At 49.6% G+C, this 22,024-nt stretch overlaps 1 protein-coding gene across 1 annotated transcript in view; it reads right to left on the bottom strand.

Annotated features, from left to right (window-relative positions):
- The window catches only part of esyt1a (extended synaptotagmin-like protein 1a), a 145,228-nt gene that overhangs the window by 48,943 nt on the left and 74,261 nt on the right, over positions 1-22,024 (bottom strand). The window contains exons 5-9 of the mRNA XM_085972867.1: positions 10,125-10,197; positions 7,866-7,955; positions 4,400-4,455; positions 3,668-3,788; positions 2,782-2,958 (exon numbers count right to left, since the gene is read on the bottom strand). Of these exons, the coding sequence (XP_085828993.1) occupies positions 2,782-2,958; positions 3,668-3,788; positions 4,400-4,455; positions 7,866-7,955; positions 10,125-10,197 (517 nt within the window). The remainder of the gene's footprint in view (positions 1-2,781; positions 2,959-3,667; positions 3,789-4,399; positions 4,456-7,865; positions 7,956-10,124; positions 10,198-22,024) is intronic.

Below are 22,024 nucleotides of genomic sequence, written 5' to 3'. Positions count from 1 at the left end.
TCCACTGGCTGGAGTCATACCTAGCACAAAGGAAGATGGTTGTGGTGATTGAAGGTCAATCATCACAGCCCCAGGACATCGCTGCAGGAGTTCTTCAGGGCAGTGTCCGAGGCCCAACCATCTTCAGCTGCTTCATCAATGACCTTCCCTCCAACATAAGGTCAGAAATGTTCGCTGATGACTGCACAGTGTTCAGTGCCATTCACAACTCCTCAGATAATGAAGCAGTCCATGCCCGTATGCAACAAGACCTGGACGATGTTCAGGCTTGGGCCGATAAGTGGCAGGTAACATTCGCGCCACAGAAGTGCCAGACAATGACTATCTCCAACAAGCGAGAGTCTAACCACCTACCCTTGACATTCAATGGCATTACCATCGCCGAATCCCCCACCATCAACATCCTTGGGGGGGGGGGGGGGGTCACCATTGACCAGAAACTTAACTGGACCAGCCACATAAATACTGTGGCTACAAGAGCAGCTCAGAGGCTAGGTATTCTGCGGCGAGTGTCTCACCTCCTGACTCCCCAAAGCCTTTCCACCATCTACAAGGCACAAGTAAGGAGTGTGATGGAATACTCTCCACTTGCCTGGATGAGTGCAGCTCCAACAACACTCAAGAAACTCGACACCATACAGGACAAAGCAGCCCGCTTGATTGGCACCCCATCTACCACCTTAAACATTCACTCCCTCCACCACCGGCGTACCGTGGCTACAGTGTGTAGCATCTATAAGATGCACTGCAGCAACTTGCCAAGGCTTCTTCGGCAGCACCTCCCAAACCCATGACCTCTTCCACCTAGAAGGACAAGGGCAGCAAGCGCATGGGAACACCACCACCTCCAAGTTCCCCTCCAAGTCACACACCATCCTGACTTAGAAATATATCGCCGGGTCAAAATCCTGGAACTCCCTCCCTAAGCACTGTGGGAGTACCTTCACCACACAGACTGCAGCGGTTCAAGAAGGCGGCTCACCACCACCTTCTCAAGGGCAACTAGGGATGGGCAATAAATGCTGGACTTGCCAGCGACGCCCACATCGCATAAAAAAGAATTTTTTAAAAAGCCTTTCAGCAGCATTAGAGACACTGTGGTGGATCTCAATGTCACACTGATGCCCCCAATATATTACAGAACCAATTTCCACAGAAGCAGTCCTGTAATATGCTGGGCTGCTGGTGCTGGAGAATCTGCTCCATTTACATTATGGGACTGGGGAAGATACTGAGAGAAGGCGGAAGTCCCGTCCTGCCAGAACTCCGCCTCCAAAGAGTAGAATCCGCCCCCTCCCCCAGAGGGTGCAGAACATACAGGCCACCAAACACCCTCTCAACTATGTATGGTGTATGGCTCAGAGAGACGAGGGAGAGGATGGAGGGACTTATACCTACAAGGAAAGGCCATGGGATTGGGGGTAATATATTAGCATGGATTGAAGATTGGTTAATGGACAGAAAACAGAGAATAGGAATAAACGGGTCATTTTTGGATTGGCAGGCTGCAACTAGTGGGGTACCACAAGGATCAGTGCTTGGGCCTCAGCTATTTACAATCTGTATCAATGACTTAGATGAGGAGACAGAGTGTAATGTATCCATGTTTGCTGACTACACAAAGCTAGGTGGGAAAGTAAGTTGTGAGAAGGACACAAAGAAGCTGCAAAAGGATATAGACAGGTTAATCGAGTGGGCAAGAACATGGCAGATGGAAAAAATGGGAGAAAAGTGAAGTTATCCACTTTGGTAGGAAAAAGAGAAAAGTAGAATTTTTTTTTAAATGGTGAGAGATTGGGAAAAAATTACTGAAAGTTAACATGCAGGTACAGCAAGCAATTAGGAAAGAAAATGGTATGTTAGCCTTTATTACAAGAGAATTGGTGAGACCACACCTGGAGTATTGTGTACAGTTTTGGTCTCCTTACCAAAGGAAGGATATACTTGCCTTAGAGGGAGTGCAACGAAGGTTCACCAGACTGGTTCCTGGGATGGGGGGATTGTCCTATGAGGAGAGATTGAGTAGACTAGGCCTATATTCTCTAGAGTTTAGAAGAATGAGAGGTGATCTCATTGAAACATACAAAATTCTTACAGGGCTTGGCAGAGTAGATGCAGGGAGGATGTTTCACATGGTTGGGGAGTCTAGAACTGGGGGTCACAGTCTCAGAATAAGGGGTCGGCCATTTAGATGAGAAGAAATTTCTTCACTCAGAGGGTGGTGAATCTTTGGAATTCTCTACCCCAGAGGGCTGTGGAGGCTCGGTCATTGGAGACAGAGATCGAGAGAGTTTTGGATATTAAGGGAACCAAGGGATATGAGGATCGGGCAGGAAAGTGAAGTTGAGGTAGATGATCAGCCATGATCTTATTGAATGGTGGAGCAGGCTCAAAGTGCCGAATGGCCGACTCTTGTTCTTATTTCTTATGTCCTTAAAAATAAATGTTTCAAATAAAGTTTGATAAGCCCCCACCTGCCAGGTTTATTAGAATACCTGTGTCACAAACTCATGTCACAATTCAGGATTTTGCTGTAACGCTGCTCTGGAACCTTCCTCAAGAATATGATTATAATGGGTGGGTGTATTTCTAAAAATGCCAGGATTCCCAACAGGCACAGATCCGAGTTCTGCCCCAGATCCCGGCTTCCCACTGCTACTACACCACAGAACTGCCCTCCCGGGCCCTGGGAATCGCAGGAACAGTACTTTAATCAGCAGGGATACCAGGACATTTAAAGGTTCTGATGACTGGGTGAAACATACAATGATATTCACCCACCTCATACACTTCATTCCACTTGGGATTCACATTCTCATTGATGGTCTTGCTCATGAATGCCTGTGTGCCCACTCGTACAATCGCATACGGATCGGATTTTCCTTTGATGATTCCCTTGACGTATGTATCCTTCGACTCCAGGCTCGCCGCTTCAATTAGATAGATCCGTACTATTCCCTAAAAATAAATAGACACGTTCAAATCCCCCTTTCTGAAGGGCTGGATTATTGTATACGGAATAATGAAATGCCGTCGAGCGTGTGACATGGAGATTAACTGAGTGCTGGCAGCTTATTACAAGTCGGACACCTGGGGCAGCACGAGAGCTTGTACTTAGTTGGTGTCGGCAGTAATGTAGGGCCACACCGTATAACATGGCAGCAGCGCTGGGATTTCCCTCTTTCTGGTAGTGTTATCACCAGGCATTTGTGGACATTGGAGCTTGTTGCTACTACCCAGAGGAACATCAATTAAAAAGTAGACCGGTGGAGGAGGGGTCATTTTCATCACCATGGGCAGTAAGCTGGCCGAGCAGATCGCCCGCCTTTTGTAGAACCTGCCCGACTTTCATCCCATTGAAATCAGCGCAGCAAAGATTGGGCTGGTTCTCCAAAGGGCATCCAATCTGCTCCACCTGGCTTATTAGTACGAACAGGCCAAGGCACAACCACTGCGTTATGATTGGCTGGCCGAGTGCTATTACCAAGTGCATTAATACATCACTGGTCTCAACAGGATATCAGTGTCTGAACAACGGGCAGTAAATAGGTGGACTTGATGCCCACACACCATCAAAATACCACCACCTGTCCTTGGGGCCATTCCACCACAGGAAATGATTTTGTTGGCAGTGATTTGGTGAAAACATACACGGTGCGATACATACCCGAGGCAAGGGAGAACGGAGCTCAGCCACATGGAGTTCTCCAACAAGAGGGCAGGTGATCCGGTTCGGCAAAACCAGGAAGGAGGCAATGGTGTCCATAAGTACAGTGTCAGACTTTGAGCTGTCCATGGAGAAAAGAGACAGAGTAAGGCAAGAGGCGTAATGAGGGGGTGGGGGGGTGGGAAAGAGTGTGATAGAGTGAGCGAGAGAAACAAAACATTCATCAGAGGCTTCCATTGCAAAGGATATAAACTTAAAGGGGCACTGTTAATTTCAAAGCAGACTAACCTACCAAAAATAGACTGTTTTTCCAAAGGCAAGGATAACTAGAGGCCAACACAATGAACAGTATTTACTTTCCCTGAAATGTTTCAGGTACACCGTGGTATTTTTGGCTGTTTGTATTGTTTCTGAATGATCTTCATTACAGGATTCCCCAGTAGGACCCTGTGCTCGTCTATTTTTTTAAACAAATGTTAAAATTCTTATTAAATCATCTGACTCACAAAATCTTGTATACTTGTGAAACTGTAATATTGAATACATTTTACAACATACTTTGGTTTTGTTTTTAAATATATATTGTGCAACATTTTTGGAAAAAAGGTGAGAAACGCCCAGAACTTTAGAATGTAATTCATATTGTTCTTGGAATAATCTTTCAAGTGCCTTGGTTTTATTTTTGATCCTCGGAGGGTTCAGTATGTTTTTGCTCCTATGAACGATCATTACCTCAGCCCTGGAATATCCAGCAAGTTGGTGAGTCCCGTCCAGTTAATGTCTAGCACCTGAAAGGACACAGTGTCTAAATCATTTTCAGAATCTCAACTGTACTTCAATTTAGTGTGTAACAGATCGGTGTCAATTAAAAACTCAACAGTCCCCCTTAAAATGTCAGACCTGTGACTCTGAAACTAGGACACCATTCAAATCCAGTGCAGACCTGCCAAGTCTCATTCATTTTAGTTTGAATGTGACCTATTTTGATCCACGTCACTCATAAAAATAAGCCCAGATTCATCAGGTAAAACTGTGTGACCCAGTGGATGTGGTGTATTTGGACTTTCAGAAGGCTTTCGATAAGGTCCCGCATAAGAGATTAGCGTGTAAAGTTAAGGCACATGGGATTGGGGGCAAGGTATTGACTTGGATAGAGAACTGGTTGGCAGACAGAAAGCAGAGAGTTGGAATAAACGGGTCTTTTTCCGAGTGGCAGGCAGTGACCAGTGGGGTACCGCAGGGATCGGTGCTAGGACCCCAGCTATTCACAATATATATTAATGATCTAGACAAGGGAACTAGATGTAATATCTCCAAATTTGCAGACGACACAAAGCTGGGTGGGCGTGTGTGCTGTGAGGAGGATGCAGAGAAACTCCAGGATGATTTGGACAGGTTGGGTGATTGGGCAAAAGCATGGCAGATGCAGTATAACGTGGATAAATGCGAGGTTATCCACTTTGGTGGCAAAAACAGGAAGGCAGATTATTATCTGAATGGCAATAGATTGGGAGGAGGGGAAGTGCAACGAGACCTTGTGCACCAGTCGCTGAAGGTAAGCATGCAGGTGTAGCAGGCGGTTAAGAAGGCAAATGGTATGTTGGCCTTCGTAGCGAGAGGGTTTGAGTACAGGAACAAGGATGTCTTGCTGCAGTTATACAGGGCCTTCGTGAGACCACATCTTGAGTATTGTGTGCAGTTTTGGTCGCCTTATCTGAGGAGGGATGTTCTTGCCATGGAGGGAGTTCAGCGAAGATTCACCAGGCTGATACCTGGGATGGCAGGAATGACTTATGAGGAGAGATTGGGTCGATTGGGCTTGTACTCGCTGGAGTTTAGAAGAATGAGAGGGGATCTCATTGAAACTTATAAAATTCTGACAGGACTGGACAGACTAGATGCAGGAAGGATGTTCCTGATGGTCGGGGAGTCCAGAACCAGGGGTCACAGTCTAAAGATAAGGGGTAGGCCATTTAGGACAGAAATGAGGAGGAATTTCTTCACCCAGAGAGTGGTGAACCTGTGGAATTCTCTACCACAGAAGGCAGTAGAGGCCAATACGTTAAATATATTCAAGGAGTTGGATATATTTCTTAAGGCTAAAGGGATCAAGGGCTATGGGGAGAAAGCAGGGACCGGGTACTGAATTTGGATGATCAGCCATGATCACATTGAATGGCGGAGCAGGCTCGAGGGGCCGAATGGCCTACTCCTGCTCCTATCTTCTATGTTTCTATGTTCCTCTCCCAGTGCACAACAGGAGCACAGGTCAAAGATAGGTCACTACAGGACTTACTCTATGACCAGAACTCCTGTCAACCAAGACCATACACAGGAATCTTGTAAAATTATTTATTTATTCTCAGGACATGGGTGTCAGTGGCAAAGCCAGCAACTCGAATGGCTTACTAGGCCACTTCAGAAGACAGTAAGAGTCAACCATGTTGGTGTGGGACTGGAGTCCTTTATAGGCCACAGAAGGATGGCAGGTTTCCTTCCCTAAAGGACATTAGTGGACCAGTTGGGATTTTACAACAATTGCGGCAAGGGAATCGAGGGATATGGGGCTAGTGCAGGAAAGTGGAGTTGAGGTAGAAGATCAGCCATGATCTTATTGAATGGCGGAGCAGGCTCGAGGGGCCAAATGGCCAACTCCTGCTCCTATTTATGTTCTTCATGGTCACTTTTACTGATACCAACTTTTTATTTCCAGATTTAATTCTCATACTGCCACAGTGGGATTTGAACTCGCATTCTCTGGATTATTAGTCCAGGACTCTGGATTACTAACCCAGTAATATAACTACTACACTACTGTAACTTTGATTTTTTTTTGATTTTTTTTATAAAAGGTTTCTAATCTATGCCACTCTTCATGATCATCTCACTCCAAACATTTCCCCGATGTTGACAACGTCATGATCTTGAAAACTCAATCAGGTCAGATTCAAGTCTCCTTTTCTCCCCCGCCCCCCCCAAAAAGAGAACACGCCCGACCTCCGAAGCCCAACCTCCTTAACCTTTCCACATCAATTCCTGATACCAGGAATGATTTCATTGCTCATCTCAAAGCTCTCAAAGGCAATAATACATTCCCTATGATTAGGTGATGAGAAGTGCACTCCCGATTGGGGTCTGATCAAGCGTCTTTAACAGCAACCTCTCCTGATTTGTACTCGATTCCTTGATTGGTAGGTTGGCAATACATCTCAGCCCAACTATTGGCCCTATTAGGTACGTGTTTCCTTCTTTCGTCAATTTTCTCCCTACTTCTCATTTGTACTAATGGTGCAGACTCGCGCCGGGGTAGGGCCTTGGTGCAGACTCGCGCCGGGGTAGGGCCTTGGTGCAGACTCCCGCCGGGGTAGGGCCTTGGTGCAGACTCCCGCCGGGGTAGGGCCTTGGTGCAGACTCCCGCCGGGGTAGGGCCTTGGTGCAGACTCCCGCCGGGGTAGGGCCTTGGTGCAGACTCCTGCCGGGGTAGGGCCTTGGTGCAGACTCCCGCCGGGGTAGGGCCTTGGTGCAGACTCCCGCCGGGGTAGGGCCTTGGTGCAGACTCCCGCCGGGGTAGGGCCTTGGTGCAGACTCCCGCCGGGGTAGGGCCTTGGTGCAGACTCCCGCCGGGGTAGGGCCTTGGTGCAGACTCCCGCCGGGGTAGGGCCTTGGTGCAGACTCCCGCCGGGGTAGGGCCTTGGTGCAGACTCCCGCCGGGGTAGGGCCTTGGTGCAGACTCCCGCCGGGGTAGGGCCTTGGTGCAGACTCCCGCCGGGGTAGGGCCTTGGTGCAGACTCCCGCCGGGGTAGGGCCTTGGTGCAGACTCCCGCCGGGGTAGGGCCTTGGTGCAGACAGGCTGGGGTAGGGCGTGAACAGCCCTCCAGTGCCTCACCAAGTGGCCACTCTATGTGTGAGGCCAGGCAGTGAGTGTCTGCAGGCTATTCAATCATGGGAGATATCACAGCTGAGCCTGATCCTGTTTTATTTACTACAGAGAAAACAGCAAATAATGGGGAATTAACACATTCAACATGACTTGGCTCCTTATAAACCATTCCTGCAGAGTACAGCCGGAGATCATTTACAGTAGTGCTGTACTAATCCCAAGTCAAGATCTCACTGATCCCCAGTTAAGCAGTCCTGTACTAATCCCTCGTCTTCGGTTACATTGGTTTGTTTTTTGCTTCCACAACAACACACTTACTGGGCGTCGGATGAAGAACAGGGTCACTGCTCCCACCAATGGCATGTCACCAATCAAGGGCTCAAGGATCACGCGAAGCATCCCATGGAGCTGCAGGAAAGATGGATAAAAAATCAGCAACTGAAGGAACAGACGGCCGAACAATAACTGCTAGGACACCTCAGGAGAAATGTGTCGCACACGATGCAGGTTTATGGCCAAGATTACTGGACAGGCATGTGGTTTTCTCCCCAAGCTCACCTCACACAGAATCATCATGTCAATCAGGCAATTTACATAATATCAGCTGTTGCAGTAAGATTCTGATTAATACTGAGGTGTTTCACTGTTTCTGCTTCTGCCACATAGCTCATTCCTTTGCCCACCATTGCTCTTGTTCTGACCCCAATGCTCTTGTAACCTGGGCTGCCTGAAACCAAACCATTCTGCTACAGGTAGCTGACAGTAGACTGCCTGGTCCACTGATTGCTGTAAACTAGCTGATGCTGGCTGCAGATTGGCTGCTATTGGTTGGCTGCGGGTGGCTAGCTGCTACTGGCTGGCTGTGGATTGGCTGCTGGCGGCAAACGGCAGGCGGCTGGCTGCGGATTGGCTGCTGGCGGCAAACGGCAGGCGGCTGGCTGCGGATTGGCTGCTGGTGGCTAGCTGCTACTGGCTGGCTGCAGATTAGCTGCTGTTGGTTGGCTGCGGGTGGCTGGCTACAGATTGGCTGCTGGTGGCTAGCTGCTACTGGTTGGCTGTGGATTGGCGGCTGGCTGCGGATTGGCTGCTGGTGGCTAGCTGCTACTGGCTAGCTGCGGATTGGCTGCTGGCGGTTGGCTGCAGATTGGCTGCTGGCTGCGGATTGGCTGCTGGCGGCATTATTAGCGCAGTACTATGGCTTATTACCTGGGTACCAGTGAGGTTAATAAGAGCTTAAAGAGCATGTGGGTAGGACATGTGAGTGGGTGCATTGTGTCTGTGGGTGTAGGAAATGCCTGTGGGTGTGGTGTGCGTTTTGTCCCTACCATAATTTTGTCAGTTGTTCCTATAATTAGCAAATTTTTTAAATCCTGAGGAAGGTGGCCATCTACATCTGATGTTCACGTGCATCTGCCTATAGATGCTTGCCCCCGTGCGGGTCTGCGTTTCCCTGTGCATAGCATGTCCTTGTGCCTGCCCATGTGTCCCTGTGCATGGCATGTCATGTGCGTGTGTGTGCTCCTGTGCATGGCCTTGTGTGTACCCCTGTACCCGATATCTTATTTGGATTGTACAAAATTGCTTCAATTTATTTTTGCCATTGTGGGGCAGAGTAGCATTCATTTTTATTTCTTAAATCGGTTTTCCTCATTTCATAACTTCTTCACAATCATGTTACTTCTTTTTGGCTGGAAGGGCAAAGTGGTCAGGGTCGTCACTCAATACTGCAACTCGGGGCTGCATTGTCACAGTATGGGAAACTGCAGGTTTTTATTGCAACCTCCTCGTGATTATGACAGATCTATCCAGGAACCCTGCTCAGAAGCACTGACGTTTAGGACAGGTTTAATCCAGTAGAAAGCACAAGAAGTTTGAAGTTGCTCCAACTAAAAGTGATACAGAAGTCAATATACAGTAACAAGGGCCTGCTTTGTTCAGTGTCAACTCACAGTCTCCACAACCAGCCCTTGCCCTCTCATTGTTCAATAATGGCTTGCAAACCTTAAGATGCTGATATTATTCATTGGTGCAACCTGCAGTCTTACAGGAAATTGTAAGTGACTTCTTCAGTTCAATCTTGTGCTGCTTGTTCCTTTATTTGAAAACTGATGTCAATGCAGGGTCTTAACAGCAGCTCTGGTGCTGCTCTGTGTTCCCCATAATCAGTGGCTCTGGGGAAGGGGATTGGGTGGCTCTATTCAGTCGTGAGAGCCCTTACCACCAAATCTGATCTAACCTCCACACCCACATACTTTCCATGACTGGGAATCTTGGCCAGTTTTGCCCCTCCCTAGCCTGGGCACACCAAGACCAGGGGTCATGCCCTCACTGCTGCACCAGTGATCTGAGCACAGTGCACCAGTGATCTGAGCACAGGCCGAGGATGAAACCTGGAATCTTCCAGGTCTGTGTGGCTCAGAACCACACCTAATGATGTATTCGCCTACTGAGCCATCAAAGGTGACATTTTAAACAGATTGGGATTCCTTTTGCATCATTTGTAACAAAGGTGCACAAAACAGAGACACAGATTTACAAGGTGCGCTGAGCTTTACAATTTCCCATCAAGTGACCTACCTGGATACCATTCACTCCAGCTTTGCAGAAATACTTCTTCACTTCAACATTGATTTCACAGTCACCAATGTAACTACAGAGGGAAAGACAACAGAGGAAACCCCATTTTAGAGAATCTCAGAGTGTACCGTATACTGGCTTCAAAGCATGGGGCAGAGTGGTGTCCTTTTTTTGGATTGTCTAAGTAACTCATTCAATTGTGATCCAGGACTTGTCAGTTAGTGAGTTGAAGGCCACGTGTGATCAGGGGTCTCTGGATTCACAGTCCTGATGTCAAACAGAGTAGCCGTTACCAAAGGTCAAAGGCGCTAGCAGATTTTCTCTGTGATTTTCTTTGGCCAGACTGTTGGAGGGAAGTGCTGAGGGGAGTCACACAGCCCAGTTACAGAGAGGCACTGGCAGAGGCCAGAGGCAGATCACTAACTGTCCTCTCGGGCAGCAATGGTGTTGGTGGGGGGAGGAGGGAAAGGAGAAGGGCTGAGAGAAGGCAAGAAACTAAATTCACATGAAAACTGTTCCACAAATTTTGCCAATTTAAAGACTGCCCAAACCCAGTTATAAAAAAATGAACATTTTATTCAATTACTTTTTTCATGTTAGTTGTGGGATACATCACATCAAATTTAGAAATACACACATCAAACCTGGGAGAAATTCTGCGGAAAGAAAGAACTTGCACTTATATAGCCCCTTTCACCACTTCAAGACGTCCCAAAGCACTTTACAGCCAATGAAGTACTTTTGAAATGTAGTCACTGTTGCAATGTAGGAAACGTGGCAAAAGTACTTCATTGACTTTGAAACACTTTGTGATGCCCTGAGGTTGTGAAAGATACAAATGCAAGTTCGTTCTAATTAACCAAGTTGGGTTCCATGTATGCGTGTAAAAACTGGGCGAATCAGCACTAGAGCAGACCTGCTCTATAGGCCCTCTTAAAGCTTGTTGCTTTGGCTGGATTTTCAAATCCATTTTTTCCCCCTGGGAGCACTTTGAACATTCTGAAAATATTTTTTCCCTGTTGCTGTCTTCTTGCATGATCATTCCTTTTTCTGTGCAGCACTTGCATTTAAAGTGGCAAATAGGTGCAATAATACAAGTGGCACCCAGGGAGGTTGGGATTGGGTGGGCTGAATTTTGCCAGCGCTCAGAGGTGGGTCCGTTGTCAAAATAGCAAAGACTGACAGCGGGTAGGGAACGCGCTGTCAACCCGCCTCCACGCCTGTCTCCCAGGTGTCGGGTCTGTCAGCGGAGAACTGACCTGACACCAAGCGGCGGGGGAGGCAATTCACATCATTAAATGAGTTGTTAACATCCAATTAACTGTTATTTTAAGCCTGCATTTCAATTTTACGTGTTCCCCCGCTGCTCGGGGGGGGGGGGGGGGAACACGCGGGTCACCCGCTGCTCGGGGAACACACTGGTTACGGGGGACACACGGGTCACCCGCTGCTCGGGGAACACACGGGTTACAGGGGACACACGGGTCACCCGCTGCTCGGGGAACACACGGGTTACGGGGGACACACGGGTTACGAGGGACACACGGGTCCCCCGCTGCTTGGGGAACACACGGGTTACGAGGGACAGACGGGTCCCCCGCTGCTCCGGGAACACACGGGTTACGGGGAACACACGGGTCCCCCGCTGCTCCGGGAACACACGGGTCCCCCGCTGCTCCGGGAACACACGGGTTACGAGGGACACACGGGTCCCCTGCTGCTCCAGGAACACACGGGTCCCCCGCTGCTCCGGGAACACACGGGTTACGGGGAACACACGGGTCCCCCGCTGCTCCGGGAACACACGGGTTACGGGGAACACACGGGTCCCCCGCTGCTCCGGGAACACACGGGTCCGCCGCTGCTCCGGGAACACACGGGTCCCCCGCTGCTCCGGGAACACACGGGTTACGGGGAACACACGGGTCCCCCGCTGCTCCGGGAACACACGGGTCCGCCGCTGCTCCGGGAACACACGGGTCCCCCGCTGCTCCGGGAACACACAGGTCCCCCGCTGCTCCAGGAACACACGGGTTACAGGGGACACACGGGTCCCCCGCTGCTCCGGGAACACACGGGTCACCCGCTGCTCCGGGAACACACTGGTCACCCTCTGCTCGGGGAACACACGGGTCACCCGCTGCTCCGGGAACACACGGGTTACAGGGGACACACGGGTCCCCCGCTGCTCCGGGAACACACGGGTCACCCGCTGCTCCGGGAACACACTGGTCACCCTCTGCTCGGGGAACACACGGGTCACCCGCTGCTCCGGGAACACACGGGTTACGGGGGACACACGGGTCCCCCGCTGCTTGGGGAACACACGGGTTACGAGGGACACACGGGTCCCCCGCTGCTCCGGGAACACACGGGTCCGCCGCTGCTCTGGGAACACACGGGTCCGCCGCTGCTCCAGGAACACACGGGTTACGGGGGACCCATCTCGGGGAACACACGGGTTACGGGGGACGCACGGGTCCCCCGCTGCTTGGGGAACACACGGGTCCCCCGCTGCTCCGGGAACACACGGGTCCGCCGCTGCTCCGGGAACACACGGGTCCCCCGCTGCTCCGGGAACACACGGGTTACGGGGAACACGCGGGTCACCCGCTGCTCGGGGAAAACGTCAGCTCGGCATGTCGTGAGTGGATTCAGCATTGAATTATCGCATGAGCTGACAGCTGCCAAAGTTGTATAAGAGATCCCATGTTACAGCTGTTCACTTTCAAAGCTCAGAAACTGTTGCTTACTGCATTTGGAAGACAGATTGAGCTTTCTGCAGCTTGCAAGTGTTTGGAGCAAACTCTCTATCCAGTGCCACCTCATTGGAACAACCTCTCTCACCATTGACAGATCGCTTCGGTCAGCTCAACCTCACCTGCCATCTATTCCATCAGCTTCGTTGCCCTTAAAAAAAAAAATCTCACCTTGGTCCTCAGAATCCCACCACGATCAGCCCCAACACCAGCATTACCGGGCACACCAGCAGAAACAACAACAACACCAACCTTCTCCGCAATCACCTGATGCTGCGCAGTACACAGGGCATCAGCACCCGAACACATTGCTGCCCGGGAGGCCAGGGATGGCCTCACCATGGCCAGATTTACTTCACTTGACGCTGTACACCCTGGCTGCCACATGATGCGCCAGGCTGGCACCACCCCACACCAACACCATAACGCATCCCTACAATGTCCAAGCCATTCCTTTCATACTCATCACCATTGCGGGGGGTACAATTATGTCTCACCATTCACTGCAACTCACTAAGCCACTTCCAAAGGTGCACACAAATCTGTCCAAGAACACAAAGTGCTGAAAATAACAGTTTCAATGTTTGACAGCACATTACCATGAACATTGGCTAAACCACCCAAGTGCCTACCCTCGTGTGTTGTTAGTTGGTATGCTTGCAGTAGGGTGAGGATGAGTGTGAGGGGTGGCTTGTGAAATGGGGAAGTGATAATGTAGATAGAGAGGGATGGGTGGAGGTGCAAGGTAAGTTGGTGTGAGTAAGGATGTGCAGAAGTAGGGTAGGGAAGGCAGAATAATGTGGATGTGATGAGTGGCACAGCAGGATGAGGTTGGCTTGGCAGTAATGTTTCGTGATCTACTGGGATCATTGAAAGGTTTGCGCCACTGCAGCCTGGTCCTCCTGACCACATTCCTGCTTGTACCCTCCTGTGCAATGTTCAACCAGGCTGTGGTGATCTCCTGGGGAGGTCTCTTCTGTGATGGGAAGGGAAGAGAACCTCCCTGCGTGCTGTGACTCCCTCCATAAACATATGGCGGAGAGCCTGGGTGCAGCCGTGCACCTTTGTGCAGTGCTCGTCAGTGTCTGCAGCACCTCAATGCGGTAGAACACTGACAGCACAATTGTCAAAATCAATTTGGACATGGCCCCTTTAAGGAAACCGGCTGATGACGCGTCATCAAATGACATCATCAGACCCGCTTCCTTTTAAAAAAAAAAAAAAAAAAAATGTTTATGGGATGTGGGCGTCGCTGGCAGGGCCGGCATTTATTGCCCATCCCTAATTGCCCCCGAGAAGGTGGTGGTGAGCCTCCTTCTTGAACCACTGCAGTCCGTGTGGTGAAGGTGCTCCCACAGTGCTGTTAGGGAAGGAGTTCCAGGATTTTAACCCAGCGACGATGAAGGATCGGCGATATACTTCTAAGCCAGGATGGTGTGTGACTTGGAGGTGGTGGTGGTGTTCCCATGCACCTGCTGCCCTTGTCCTTCTAGGTGGTAGAGATCACAGATTTGGGAGGTGCTGCAGTGCATCTTGTAGATGGTACACACTGCAGCCACGGTGCGCCGGTGGTGGAGGGAGTGAATGTTTAAGGTGGTGGATGGGGTGCCAATCAAGCGGGCTGCTTTGTCCTGGATGGTGTCGAGCTTCTTGAGTGTTGTTGGAGCTGCACTCATCCAAGCAAGTGGAGAGTATTCCATCACACTCCTTACTTGTGCCTTGTAGATGGTGGAAAGGCTTTGGGGAGTCAGGAGGTGAGACACTCACCGCAGAATACCCAGCCTCTGACCTGCTCTTGTTGCCACAGTATTTATGTGGCTGGTACAGTTAAGTTTCTGGTCAATGGTGAACACCAGGATGTTGATGGTGGGGGATTCGGCGATGGTAATGCCATTGAATGTCAAGGGGCGGTGGTTATGCTCTCGCTTGTTGGAGATAGTCATTGCCTGGCACTTCTGTGGTGCGAATGTTACCTGCCACTTATCAGCCCAAGCCTGAACATCATCCAGGTCTTGTTGCATGTGGGCATGGACTGCTTCATTATCTGAGGAGTTGTGAATGGCACTGAACACTGTGCAGTCATCAGCGAACATCCCCATTTCTGACCTTATGTTGGAGGGAAGGTCATTGATGAAGCAGCTGAAGATGATTGGGCCTAGGACACTGCCCTGAGGAACTCCTGCAGCGATGTTTGGACCAAGGCTGTAATGAGGTCGGGAGCAGAGTGGTCTTGGCGGAACCCAAACTGGGCATCAGTGAGCAGGTTATTGGTAAGTGCTGCTTGATAGCACTGTCGATGATACCTTCCATCACTTTGCTGATAATTGAGAATAGACTGAAAGGGCGGTAATTGGCCGGGTTGGATTAGTCCTGCTTTTTGTGGACAGGACGTACCTGGGCAGTTTTCCACATTGTCGGATAGATGCCAGTGTTGTAGCTGTACTGGAACAGCTTGGCTAGAGGCGCGGCTAGTCCTGGAGCACGTCTTCAGCACGATAGCCAGGATGTTGTCGGGGCCCACAGCCTTTGCTGTATCCAGTGCGCTCAACCGTTTCTTGATATCATGTGGAGTGAATCGAATTGGCTGAAGACTGGCTACTGTAATGGTGGGGACCTCGGGAGGAGGCCAATATGGATCATCCACTCGGCACTTCTGGCTGAAGATGGTTGCAAACACTTCAGCTTTGTCCTTTGCACTCACGTGCTGGGCTCCACCATCATTGAGGATGGGGATATTCATGGAGCCTCCTCCTCCCGTTAGTTGTTTAATGATCCACCACCATTCGCGACTGGATGTGGCAGGACTGCAGAGCTTTGATCTGATCCGTTGATTGTGGGATCGCTTAGCCCTGTCTATAGCATGCTGCTTCCACTTTTTAGCATGTAGTCCTGTGTTGCAGCTCATTTTTAAGTTCGCCTGGTGCTGCTCCCGGTATGCTCTTCTACACTCGTTGTTGAACCAGGGCTGGTCCCCTGGCTTGATGGTAATGGTAGAGTGAGGGATATGCCAGGCCATGAGGTTACAGATTGTGGTGGAATACAATTCTGCTGCTGCTGATGGTCCACAGCGCCTCATGGATGCCCAATTTTGAGCTGCTTTTAATTGTCTGGATACCTCACAGGGCGGACTTAACAAGCTCAATCAACGTAAAATCACTTGGCGTGTGCGGGCTGTAGTAGGCAGCAGGCTGGGACCACGACACCAACTCCGGCCGTCCCAGACCCGCCTCGCGGCCGGTGTGACTACTACCAGACTGCTGCATGATTTGGATGAGGAGGGCCACCTTGTGAGGAGACATCATCTGCAGGTCCAAAAGGCACCTCAGAGGCACTTAGGCACCTGCCACTCCTACCCGGGCATGTCAGATGAGCTGCATATTCGCCACCACTGCTTCATGGCACAAGTCGGAACAGCTCAGGATCACCACTGCATTAATCCTTCCAGGCCACCGTGAAGGGGCATTTACCAGATGAGCCCGCTGCAGTGCATTTCTGCACAAAACATGCCATGTTTGTCCAGTGGAAGAGAGATACCAACTGGAGAGGGCACAGGACTTTACCATCTGGGAGGCTTCACAAGAGCCTGGGGTGTTAGATGGTACCCATATGGCCATTAAGGCTCTTCACAATAACTCTAGTGCCAACAAAGAGGAAGGGGTACCACTCCATTAACGTGCAGGATAGTTTCTCACTGGAACAAAGCCACCCCACTGTATTGGCTGTTACACATGGAGCACCCACAACAACAAGGCCCATTTCACTGTGGCGCACACCACTGGGATGCTGAAGCAATGATTCTGTTGGGTGCGGTGCTGTACCCAAAAATTATTACTGCCTGCTGCCCAGGCACAATTTTGCAATTGAGAGGGGGATGAGCATGCAGCTGGAGGATAGAGTAGTCCGATGAAGGTCCACATGAAGACAGGAAGGAGAGGAGGCAGACATGGAGGGTCATGATGTTCAGGTAGGGGGAGTGGCCCAAAGCTCTTACAGAATTACTTCTGGTAAGCAAAACTTACTCCCACCTATGGTCTTTGACCAAACAGAGATCCCATACAGTGCCAGCTATATAAACAGCGCATTCCCTGTTGCTATGCTGACTTGGCAGGTGGCCCACCATTGCACTCACAGCCTTCAACCTCAAACAGCACTGAAACAAAAAAGGGAAAAGAAAGTTTCACAATTTACTTCAGTGCCTGTACAAAACTGAAGTGATCCATTTCCAACAACCATGCTTTTTCATGGTGACTCCATAAGGTGGGTTAGCTCCACATCTTAACCTTAAAGTGTGACAAGGTATTGCTCAAGTGGGAGGAGCAATTGTGGTGGCAGGAGGTGGGGAGGCGCAAGCCTCCTAGGATGGGCGTGGCTGTGATCCACTGGGTGCAGGGGCTCCAGATGTCCCTGCAACAGCTGGAGCTAGATGCGACAATTCATTGGCTGCCAGGGCCTGTCCACCCCTTCATGGGATCTGGCTGGACTGGGAGAACATGAGATACCGAGAAGAAGCCACCTCACTGGCCCCTCTGTAACCATGCCATTGGTGATGGACACTGCAAGTGGGCACCCGACATCAAGTCCATTGGGTGTCTTGAATACTGCTTCAGCCAGCCATCTTTCCAAACAATATCCTATTTGAAAGCCAGCTGCTCCTGAAGCTGGGTGAAGATCTCCATGGTTTGAGTTGCAGCATTCCTGAGAGAACACAGTTCAGTCCTTGGTCCCTCACTGGTTGGAGGTCCCCTGCAGAGGGCTGTGAAGATGCCAATCTCTCCTTGGTACTCTGCATTTGAATAAATACCTCCTACAGCACTGTAGTGATAGCCAAGGTGCTCTGCTGCATGCTGTTCATGGACAGTAATGATGCAGGAGCACAAGGCACATGTTCAACTCATGTCTGAAGGCAGACCCAGGAGGATAGAAATCCTTTGCACATGGACTGAAGACACTCTGATCTGGACTCTTTCTCTCCTGTCCCCTCCACATGCTCCTCCTCACTCGTGCGTAGTGTTTTACCCCTTCCTCAAACTCATTCATTGCCGCTAGTAGCTGGACAGGTGCTGAGTGGAGGAAAGCGCTTGACGCAACCTGGTGTGATGTGCATTATCATAGTGTCACTTCGTTCTGGGCCCTCACATTGGGACGAACATATAGGAAAAGAAAAGGGCAGCCAATTACAGTGCATCCCCTAGGTAATATAACAAGGTATTTTATGTGAGGTCGCCTCAGGGAAGGGAGTGTGGGAAAGATGTCAAACAAGAATACTTGCACAGCGTTGGCACTATGCCTCCAAACTCAGCCTCGCCAACGCCTGCCAGTGTCCCTGGAGAAGAGAATTAGGGCCATCTCCACTTCTGCGAATGCCTGAAAACTTCTTGTACATTTGTTCCAAGCTTCAGTGGACCTGGAACATTGCACTAACCTGCTCCGCTATCTCCTTCCAGGCAGCCCGAGATGCTGTATTTGCAGGAGGGGGGACTTTCTGTAGCAGGGCATCCAGAGCTCGATCACTGAAGGGGATGTTTTGCCAAGTTACTCCTTCCAGCCATTATGCATTTCAGAGAAGAAAACATGTCTCCCCTTTAAGGATGAGCATCTTCCATTCAAATGCTGCTGACTAGCCAGGTTTTGTAGCCGGCAGCCAATCAACTTGCATTTCCTATGTGCAGGGAGCAGAGACAAATGAAGGGGTGGGCTTTAGATTGTAACCTACCCGACACTACAGGCATGGGTACGCCTGCAACCCCAGTGTTAACAGAATCAAAGTCAAGGCATGGGTCTGCAAAGTTTACAGCGCAGGAGGCCATTCGACCCATCGTTTCCATGTTGTCTCTTTGCTAAAGTAATCCAACATTAACCTCACTACCCAGCTTTCTCCCCGTAGCCCTGTACCTCCCTCTGCAACAGCCTCCCTGCAAAGCAGAAAGCTTTATTGTGACAACAAAGGGAGCATTTTGCTTTGGGGCAAATGTGAAACATTTCTGACCCTCATCAGCCAAAGGGCTGCTTCTGCTCAGAACATTGCAGAGAATGCTGGGAAATGCTGTTGAACCACCCACTACAGGATATCCGGCACCGACGGGACCGAGCTGTTGCCGATCTATCAAAACTGCCGGACATATAAAGTTAATGTTGAAGCATACGGAGGTTTTCATCTCCGTATCTGACAACAAACACTGTTGCTTAGCAACAGCTTCTAAACAGTCGGCTGCAGCTGCAAGCGTCTCTAGCTGAAGCTGTTGCTATAGCTACAGACCTGGCAGTGCCTGACTGGGGGGAAAAAAGCAACGAGAACTAAAAAAACTTATAGAAAACGGCTCCTGATTTTTGCTGTTAGATCGAGTATTCCGGACCTATAACCTCCGGATAAACCAAAGTTTCCTGTACAAAGAAATGCCAGGAAGGTGGTAAAGGCAGTTGGAAAATGCTCAGAAATAGGAAGATTTTGCAATCCATTGCGTGCTCTCTCAGCGGTGCCTGATACTCTATTTGTTCAATAATTGGAATCAACCTTAAACCGTTGAAGGGACAACCAGAGTGTTTCTTACTCTGTTCACAGCACTGGCTATGGGCCTTGATCCTTCGCCTTGAGTTTCTCAGTTTAAAAAAAACAGGAGTGACAAAGTCACGTGAATTATATTGGGTCAGGTCTGGTTGTTGTAAAATAGATTTTGCGCTCAGCTGTACAAGTTGTACAGATGCAAAACAACTGCAGGGTGTAGCGGACAATTGGGCGATCTGGCCTTCTGCATGTTTTGCGTCCAATTCCTTCTGCCCACAATTTTGCGCCAGCTGCCAGTATCTTGCATAGTTCTTGTGCCAGAGGCTCATTAAAGACCCAGAATGCATGTCAAAATATTAAAATTAATACCTGGTGCAATTTCCTGGCTTTTGCACTGGGATTGTGCTTTTTTTTCCTCTACGAAGCCTATTTTGAACAGGATCAAGGGAAGCTCCATTTGCAATAGATTCCTTAAAGGGGAACAGGCTTTGTTATGTTTTTGTTGCAGTGTTTTATTGTACCTTTTTGGTGCAGTCTTTTTAATGAAAGATTTTTTTCAACATTTCTGAAAAATGATTCATAAAATACATTTAATAAAAATTTAAGGCCACGATTTTTCTTCACTCATTGCGTTGAGTTTGCTCTTGAATGTCCTGAAACAACGAGTCCTGTATTGCCTGCCACGTCACTGGTTAAAAAATGAGAGGACATGAAAAGGAATTTTATAGAAAGGCAGGGAGATACAAGGTATCTAGGTGGCAAGCTGCAGAGTCCTGTAGATGGCAAGTGAAGGTAAGTTACTGACGGGGATTGGTTTGGATGCATCTCAAATACAGTATTTCATGGTCGAAGTGAAATAAGATAAAATAAAGCATACTAGGGAGAGCGGTAGGACCCAGAGTCACATGGGCTGCACCTACCGTTATGCCACCAACCAGATCTGCAGATCTCGGCACATCTGCCTGCTAATGACCAAGCATAACTGCCTCGGCAGGCAGCCAGTTAGAGCTTTGCCATCTGCTGCAGGGGAATCTGCAGCCAATCTGCAACACAGGCAAGACTCGGTCAGTGGGAGGCAAGGTCACCACTACTCTCAACATCTCTGCTGCCGGCTTAGTCCAAGCTAGCACTGCTGTATCAGCTTATATGCTAATCACACATGCATCGAACAGGTGACTGACGCACTGGTCAGCACTTTCACCTCCGTTCCCATAACACGGCTGCCCAATTTCACCACACTGCTGCATTTGAGAAAATGGCGGCAGCAATGTGGCCACTCGACCAGCAGATCCCTGTTCCTTCTCAGCTGTGCACTGTGACCCACCCGATGCTACCTCCTCAAGCTAATGCTTGCACAAGTTGCTGAGAGAGACGCAAGGTGCTGTGAGGTGCTGTATTTCTGGGGGAGGCCTGCAGCTTCACCTTCCCCCTAATCCCTACATGCTGTTAAATGCAAGGATCCCAGGGTGGGAAGAGAAGGATTCCTGAGATGTTGTAAGCTAAAGGATCACGTATACAGGGACAGACATGCGATCAATCCACAACCCAGCCTGGATTTAGCAAGTAACCATGCATTATAAAAAGGTAGGTCATGTTACAATGGCTGGATGTGTGAAGATTGAGTGCGCCAAACTTTCAGTTGTTAGTTGCAGCTTGACTATGTTTCTTGTTGATGTATGGTAATGCTGGGATAGTAGGAAAGAGCTGTAAGGTTGCAAAGGGCTTGGCATGGGCAGTAAATCTGGAACAAGTTGACAGGCAACACTTTGAGGCATGCATACTTAAGGGGTATTCTACGTAAGGGGTGTTCTACGCGGAGTGAACACACGAAAGGCTGCTGGACCGGATAGCATCCCTGGACGGGTACTCAAGGAATGTGCTGATCAGCTGGCTGATGTCTTCACCGCCATCTTCAATCTGTCATTGGCCCAGGCAGTAGTCCCTACATGCTTCAAGACCGCTACCATTATTCCTGTGCCAAAACAAACGGCTGTGACGTGCCTGAACGACTATCGACCTGTCGCACTCACACCCATCATAATGAAGTGTTTCGAGAGACTGGTCTTAGCTCACATCAAAGCCAGTGTTCCCGCCTCTCTTGACCAACACCAGTTTGCCTATCGTGCAAACAGATCAACGGAGGATGCAATCACAACTGCTCTACACTCGGCACTGAATCACTTAGATGGTAAGGAAACCTACATCAGAATGCTGTTCATAGACTACAGCTCAGCATTCAACACTATCGTCCCCAACAAGCTGGCCACCAAACTCTTGGCCTGAACACTTCCCTCTGCAACTGGACCCTGGACTTCCTAACAAACAGACCCTAGTCTGTCAAATTAGGTAACCACACCTCCGCCCCCCCCCCCCTCCCGACCCTGAACACGGGGGCCCCACAAGGATGTGTGCTGAGCCCCCTCCTCTACTCCCTCTTCACTAGGGTTGCAAAGGGGTGGAAAGTTTCTGGTAAATTTCCGGAAATTTTCCACGGGAAGTTTAGCTTGGGAATTTTGCCCAAAAAAGCACATGCTAGCATAATATTGTTTTTTTTGTATTTCTTTCTTTTTTTCCCCACAGGTCCTCTCTTAAAATTACTAACAGAGATGGAATCTTAATTACTAAGGAATTTCTTAATC

The sequence above is a fragment of the Somniosus microcephalus genome, chromosome 33 (genome assembly GCF_052327205.1).
Source record: "Somniosus microcephalus isolate GS21.2 chromosome 33, FLI_Smic_1.0, whole genome shotgun sequence".
NCBI classification, from domain to species: Eukaryota; Metazoa; Chordata; class Chondrichthyes; order Squaliformes; family Somniosidae; genus Somniosus; species Somniosus microcephalus.
The sequence above is the reverse complement of the archived record's forward strand: the minus strand, read 5'-3'. Positions and strand labels throughout refer to the sequence as shown.